Here is a 7,009-nt window from a genome sequence, read left to right as displayed (position 1 = left end):
TTTGTACCTTGAATCACTGCCACAAACGTTTTGATCGTAATACATATCAAACGGGTTTCCAACACGCTCCGAAACGTTTGCCGGAATCATGGCAGCGTGTGTGCTTTCGCGCAATGAATTGTGGGGGACGTTGTTCGCTGAATATCATCCATTCATCGTCCCCGAGGCAATTTAATAGGGCGTCTTGAGTTGGAAAGACATTTCACCGAGATATCCAACTGGCATAGACCAATTCCTGAAACGGCACTGGTTTCTTTGGAATTACCATAGTACCTGAAGTCGTGAATCGGGAATAAATCCACCCCACCTATCTCTCATTTCCACCATTTTAACCATAGAAACATACCCTCAGCTATCTCCAAGGTTCGAGCACACTTCATCTAACAAATTCCACTTCAAGGGCTGATGATAAGATGAAATTAATGTAAGGACACTCAGAAAGGAACAGCCATGCCCAGGTCAGGAGTCAAACTTGGAGCCTTTTGTGGTGAGCCGAGCCCGACACGGGATTGTAGGAATCGTGACGAGAACGAGAGAAACCTCTGGATAATAGAGACGAGAGCGAGACATAGCGTCCGAGATTCTATCTCATTCGAGACTTTGGTGCACTGTGAAAGGTGTGGGCGAGGTTGAGATGAGAACGAAACACATTTACAAATCGAGATGATATCGCAAACGAGACAGGATAAGCATTTACAACTCGAGACGAGGTCCAGACGGCTGTTTTGCAATACAAAATATATCGTATTATTTTAGTATGTGATATAATATTATACGTATATATATGTTTGGGATAGATTAGTGTATGTATTATTATTTGTGTTATCAATGTGTGAAAATTCGTGTATCTTAAGTATTCATTATACTTGTCGCCACTAGGTGGCAGGACAGTGCAGACTCTGCTTCGGAGACTTTGCAGGGCGTGGTACATATCGGGAAATACCCGCACTGAACGAGAGAACAGCGAGCAGGATTAGTTTACCAAGTGAACAATCTCTGTGAGATATGACGTGTTACGCATCACAACAAACGTCTCAACTCCCCCGCCATGGAAAGAACGAGTGCTTTCGCGCGGTGTCGAAGTGACTTTGTATGCAGTGTTCCAGTTACAGAAGTGTACTGACATTCGTACTTACGTCAATATATGGTTGCATGTTATGTGCTCAATCGTAGAACTTTCTGTGTCACAGTACTTATTACGTATTAAGTGTAATTTCAATCACAACCGTTACGCGTGTGGTTTGAACTGACATTCCGTATCGTTATCGTGTGTAAGTCGAATGTTTTGTTAGAAGACCGAGTTAACACGGTAGTATTCAGTGGACAATAAGTTATCTGTTACGATAACTCATCACGGGACTGAGTATCATAAATTTGGACAGTTTCGAGCATCCACTACAGTATCCTGCTGTCGGCTGAAGTGACGTCATCGCCAACACCCAGGGAAGATTCAGATCAAGGTCAGTAGTTAGCTAGGCTCGCACCATATTTTGTTTACTCTTTCCTCACGTACTATTTTCTACATAGCTTGCCCTCTTTCCTTCGCGATGGATGAAGAAGAGAAAAGAGTGTTGATACGTAAGAGAGCTGGATTTAGGGGCCAGTTAACGCGAACACAAGCATTTGTCAATGCCTTTGATGATACGGGGAAGTTCAAGAAGTAAGGGTCCTTTTACAGAATTTAACACCTTTGTGGGAAAAATATGATGAAGTTCAAACACGTTTAGAAGTAGAAGATATAAACGAGAATCACGAACCTCACAGGGAGGATTTTGAAGAAGTTTACTACAAGGTACGGGGTAAAATGGAATCCATTATAGAGAAACATAAACAAGCACAAGCTGCACCTACAGATGGATCGGATGTTGTAAACAATGCTTCATCATTAGGCATCAAGCATATCAAATTACCCACGGTATCTTTACCCACGTTTCACGGTAATTATCAGGATTGGTTAGCATATTCAGATGCATTTCAGGCTACCTATGGTTCACACAAATGACAATATTCCTAAAATACAGAAATTCCACTACTTACGTTCATCATTAGAATCTGAAGCAAGAACACTTATAGATACTTTGCCCATGACTGATTCAAATTACGATATTGCATGGCAATTGTTGAAAGATAGGTATGAGAATAAACGACTGATAGCAGCAAGTCATGTCAATAACATCTTGCATGTGAACGCAATTAATAAGGAAAATGCCACAGAATTACGTCAGTTCATCAATGATGTCACCAGTAACTTAAATGCTCTTCGAGCCCTTGAATTACAAACACCGTTAGAAGATGTTATTTTGATACATCATTTTTTGGCTCAACTTGATTCTCACACAAGAAGGGAATGGGAATTAAGCCATACCGATCAGTCGTTCCCTACACTAAAGGAACTGTTCACCTTTCTAGAACAAAAATGTCAAGCTTTGGAATCAATGAAGTCTGTTCACGTAAACAAAAATGTCAATGAACACAAGGTTAGCCCTAAACAGAAACGCATCCGTCAGTTAAATTCTTACCTGACAACTACAAATACACAATGCTATTTCTGTAAATTAGCACATTCCTTATATTCATGTAAGTCTTTTGCAGGCGCAAGTCTGAAGCAGAAACAAGAGTGTGTGCGCAATAACAAACTTTGCTATAATTGTCTCAGATCGAATCATAATTTTAGGAACTGTACTTCAGGTAATTGTAGACGCTGTGGATTGAAACACAATTCATTGTTGCATCCAGACGAAGGCGGTAAACGAGGAGGTCCTCTAAGGCAAGACCAACCAAGGAATGACTCACCAGACACGAGGAATGAAGCGGCAAGGACAACTTCAGTACAATCTTCATACTGCACATTTAAGAGTAAACCAAGATCACACGTTCTGCTATCAACAGCTTTAGTAGAAGTCGTCGATTCTAGGGGACAGCCACATACATGTAGAGCTCTCCTGGACAGTGGGTCTCAGTCAAATTTCATCAAGGAAGATCTTGTTCAGAGACTACAGTTACGACAGCAGAAAAATCATATTCCAATCAGAGGAATCAATAATGTTTCATCGGAAGCCAAGCACAGTGTAGACATTCAGCTGCGCTCAAGAGTGTCAGACTTCCAGACTTCAATTACTTGTCTGATACTCCCACGCACCACTGGGAACGTACCTTCTCAAGTTATTCATCATGAACATTGGAAGCTACCAACCGAAATTGAGTTAGCAGATCCAGATTTCTACAAACCAGAAGGGATAGATCTACTAATTGGATCGGAACTTTACTTGCACTTACTTCTTCCTGAAAGACAAACGAGAGATGAAAACTATCCAGTTCTTCAAAATACTGAATTAGGTTGGATTTTAGCTGGTCGGATGGAACAGCCTGTACAACCTAGTACACCCACAGTAGCATGTTTTGTGCGCATGGAGGATAATTTGGATTCTCAATTACGGCGTTTTTTCGAGTTGGAGGAAATGTACTCGAAACCAAAAACAGCTGAAGAAGTAGCTTGTGAAAACCACTTCAATCAACACACCACCAGAGATGAAACAGGGCGTTTCATTGTTCGTCTCCCATTTCGATCAGATCATACAGAGCTAGGACATTCATACAACCAGGCATTATTCAGATTACATCAGTTAGAAAGGAGGTTTCAACAACAACCAGAGTTGAAAGAGGAGTATGGCAGAATAATCGAGGAGTATGAAATGTTGGGACACATGAAGCCAGTACAACCAGATCCAAATGAAGCTGATAACGTGTCATACTATTTACCACATCATCCAGTATTCAAACCTAGCAGCAGCAGCACGAAAACCAGAATTGTTTTTGATGCATCAGCAAAAACAACAAATGGAGTCTCATTAAACGATATACTGATGGTCGGTCCAACCACACATGACTATCTTCAGTCTATAGCTCTTCGCTTCAGAACGCACAAGGTTGTATTTACGGCAGACGCCGAGAAGATGTTCAGACAAATCCTGATTCATCCAGATGACACTAAGTTTCAACGCATACTTTGGAGAAAATCTACAGATATGCCAGTACAAACGTTCGAGCTCACAAGAGTCACATTTGGTTTGGCATCATCACCATTTTTGGCGACCAAAACATTGCAGCAGTTAGCTGAAGAGGAAGCAACCAAGTTTCCGAATTCATCCAAATTTTACAACGAGATGTTTACGTTGATGACCTCCTCACTGGAGCCAACAGTATTGAAGAAGCTAGACAATTGCAAGGAGAACTAATCGATTTACTGAATTCAGCAGGATTCACTTTGAAGAAATGGTGTTCTAATCATCCAGAACTTCTTGAAGCAGTACCAGCTACTCATAGAGAAATGAAACTACCATTTCAGTTTGACAAGGGAGCGAGCGTTACGGCTTTAGGCCTCACGTGGGATCCAGTCACAGATAAATTGCAAGCAAATAACAAGGAGATAGTGTCATGTTATGAAGACAACATCACTAAACGACAAGTAGCTTCTATTGTCGCATCAATCTTTGATCCTTTGGGACTAGTGAGTCCAATAGTAATTTCTTACAAGATATTTCTACAACAATTATGGTTCCATAACATGGAATGGGACGATAAGTTACCAGATAAGCTCAACATGGAGTGGAAACGTTTGTTTCAACAGTTACCAAACATTAATCAGATACAAGTTAACAGATTTGTGCTAGTTCAAGGAAAAGTGGTTGACATTCAACTCCACGGATTTTCAGATGCATCGCAAGTTGCATATGGCTGTTGTTTGTATCTTAGATCAACAAATGAAAATGGTGAAACCACTGTACATTTACTTTGTTCACGTTCGCGTGTGGCACCTATAAGAAGAATCACTCTTCCTCGTCTTGAATTGTGCGCTGCTTTGTTGCTGGCGAAATTAACACACAAGGTGTTACAACTACTACAATTGGAAGTCAGTAGAGTCAATCTATGGACCGATTCGAAGATCGTACTGGCGTGGCTTGCATCACCTGCAAGACGATGGAAAACCTTTGTAGCGAATTGAGTTTCACAAATCCAAGAATGTTCTAAGCCTCAGTACTGGAAACATGTAGTGTCAGCACAGAACCCCGCAGATTTAATCAGCAGAGGGACAAATATAGACTCACTACACACCTCTCAAATGAGGTTTCATGGCCCTGATTGGCTATCACTTCCAGCAACAGCATGGCCTTCGAGTCCAACATCGTCAAGGGATGATGACTTCGAACTCGACGAACTTGAAGAACAAAGAACAACTACAGTAAGTCTAGTCACAAATGCACCAACAATAGAATTTATCAGCAGATTTTCGTCGTTATTGAAACTTCAAAGAGTGATTGCATATTGTTTGAGATTTCTACACAATGCGAGGAATAAACAAGAGAAACACATAGGATCATTGTCAGCAAGTGACTTAAGATCAGCATTGCATACTTGCATTAGAAGCGTGCAACACGAAGTTTATGGCAAGGAAATACGAGAATTGTCTTCTAACAGTCAGGTGTCAAAGGATAGTCAACTTTTAGACTTGCATCCTTTCTTCGATGACAAGCAAGTACTCAGAGTTGGAGGAAGACTTAGACACTCGCAGCTACCATATGATAGCAAACATCAAATCATATTGCCACCAAAGCATCATTTAACTGAATTGATCATTCTTTCAGAACACCACAGGCTATTACATGCAGGACCGCAACTCCTTATATCTTCATTACGACAGGAGTACTGGATACCAAGAGCCAGACAAGTGGTCAGAACTATTCTGCATAAGTGCCTCATTTGTTTCAAATTAAGAGCATCTATTTCCAACCAACTCATGGGACAATTACCACCATCCAGAATACAGTCCACTAGACCATTTCTAAACACTGGAGTTGATTACGCTGGACCAATTATCATCAAGCCGTCAATCACTAGAAGCAAATCAAGGTTGAAAGCATATGTAGCAGTATTTGTATGCTTTGCCACAAAGGCCATACACCTAGAATTGGTCGGAGATCTCAGCACCAAGTCATTCATTGCTGCTTTGCGAAGATTTACGGCACGCAGAGGAAAATGTTTGAACTTGTACAGCGACAACGGAAGTGCCAATCGTGAGTTACAAGACTTGAAGAATTTATTCCAATCATCAGACTTCAGCAAGTCTTTAGAAGACCATGCAGCTCAGGAAGGATTCAAATGGCATTTTCTACCACCCAATAGCCCAAATATGGCTGGACTTTGTGAAGCAGGAGTGAAGTCCATGAAGCATCACCTGAGGAGAATCGTAGGGAACTCTGCTCTCACTTTCGAAGAACTTGAAACACTCTTAGTTCAAATCGAAGCCTGTCTTAACTCCAGGCCCCTCACAGTATTGTCACATGACCCTACAGATCCCAGTTTTATAACCCCTGGCCATTTCCTTATTGGTGCACCCCTAACTAGTTTTCCTGAGCCTAGTCTAACTTACATCAAAGAATCCAGTTTATCCAGATGGCAGAAATTGCAGCAGATGTACCAACAACTATGGGACCGTTGGTCAAAGGACTACTTGTATTCCCTGCAGCAGAGGACCAAGTGGAACACCCAAAAGAAGAATTTGGAACCAGGAACAGTGGTCTTAGTGAAGGAAGATCACCTACCTCCACTTACATGGAAACTTGCTATAGTTGAACAAGTGCATCCTGGTGCGGATGGACTAGTGCGTGTTGCAACTGTTCGCACTTCGTCTTCAACTTATAAACGTCCAGTTAACAAACTAGTGCCTCTTCCAGTAGATCATTAGTTGTACTTTTGTTGATCGACTCGATCAAGAGGGGGGACTATGTTTGGGATAGATTAGTGTATGTATTATTATTTGTGTTATCAATGTGTGAAAATTCGTGTATCTTAAGTATTCATTATACTTGTCGCCACTAGGTGGCAGGACAGTGCAGACTCTGCTTCGGAGACTGTGCAGGGCGTGGTACATATCGGGAAATACCCGCACTGAACGAGAGAACAGCGAGAGACATTGCTACACGGTGGTCAACTCCATTCCAATGTAGTCCAG

At 41.5% G+C, this 7,009-nt stretch overlaps 2 protein-coding genes across 2 annotated transcripts; both read left to right on the top strand.

The window, feature by feature from the left end:
• The first annotated feature begins 1,804 nt into the window (after positions 1-1,804).
• On the top strand, positions 1,805-4,235 carry LOC145978168 (uncharacterized). The gene is made up of 2 exons (XM_083110607.1): positions 1,805-1,937; positions 2,737-4,235. The coding sequence occupies exons 1-2, from the start codon at positions 1,805-1,807 to the stop codon at positions 4,233-4,235; spliced, it is 1,632 nt and encodes a 543-aa protein (XP_082966733.1).
• Positions 4,236-5,119: 884 nt separating this feature from the next.
• LOC145978167 (uncharacterized) lies at positions 5,120-6,742 on the top strand. The gene has a single exon (XM_083110606.1). The coding sequence runs from the start codon at positions 5,120-5,122 to the stop codon at positions 6,740-6,742; it is 1,623 nt and encodes a 540-aa protein (XP_082966732.1).
• The last annotated feature ends 267 nt before the right edge of the window (positions 6,743-7,009 follow it).

Source organism: Lepisma saccharinum, chromosome 24, assembly GCF_977018435.1.
Source record: "Lepisma saccharinum chromosome 24, izLepSacc3.1, whole genome shotgun sequence".
NCBI lineage: Eukaryota > Metazoa > Arthropoda > Insecta > Zygentoma > Lepismatidae > Lepisma > Lepisma saccharinum.
This window is presented reverse-complemented; position numbering and strand designations above follow the sequence as displayed.

Excerpts from the sequence above, each read along its gene's own strand:
- LOC145978168 (XM_083110607.1), top strand. The coding sequence starts at position 1,805 with ATGGAATCCATTATAGAGAAACATAAACAAGCACAAGCTGCACCTACA. Across the intron at positions 1,938-2,736 it reads ATCTTTACCCACGTTTCACG|ACGAAGGCGGTAAACGAGGA; the intron begins GTAATTATCAGG and ends TGTTGCATCCAG.
- LOC145978167 (XM_083110606.1), top strand. The coding sequence starts at position 5,120 with ATGAGGTTTCATGGCCCTGATTGGCTATCACTTCCAGCAACAGCATGG.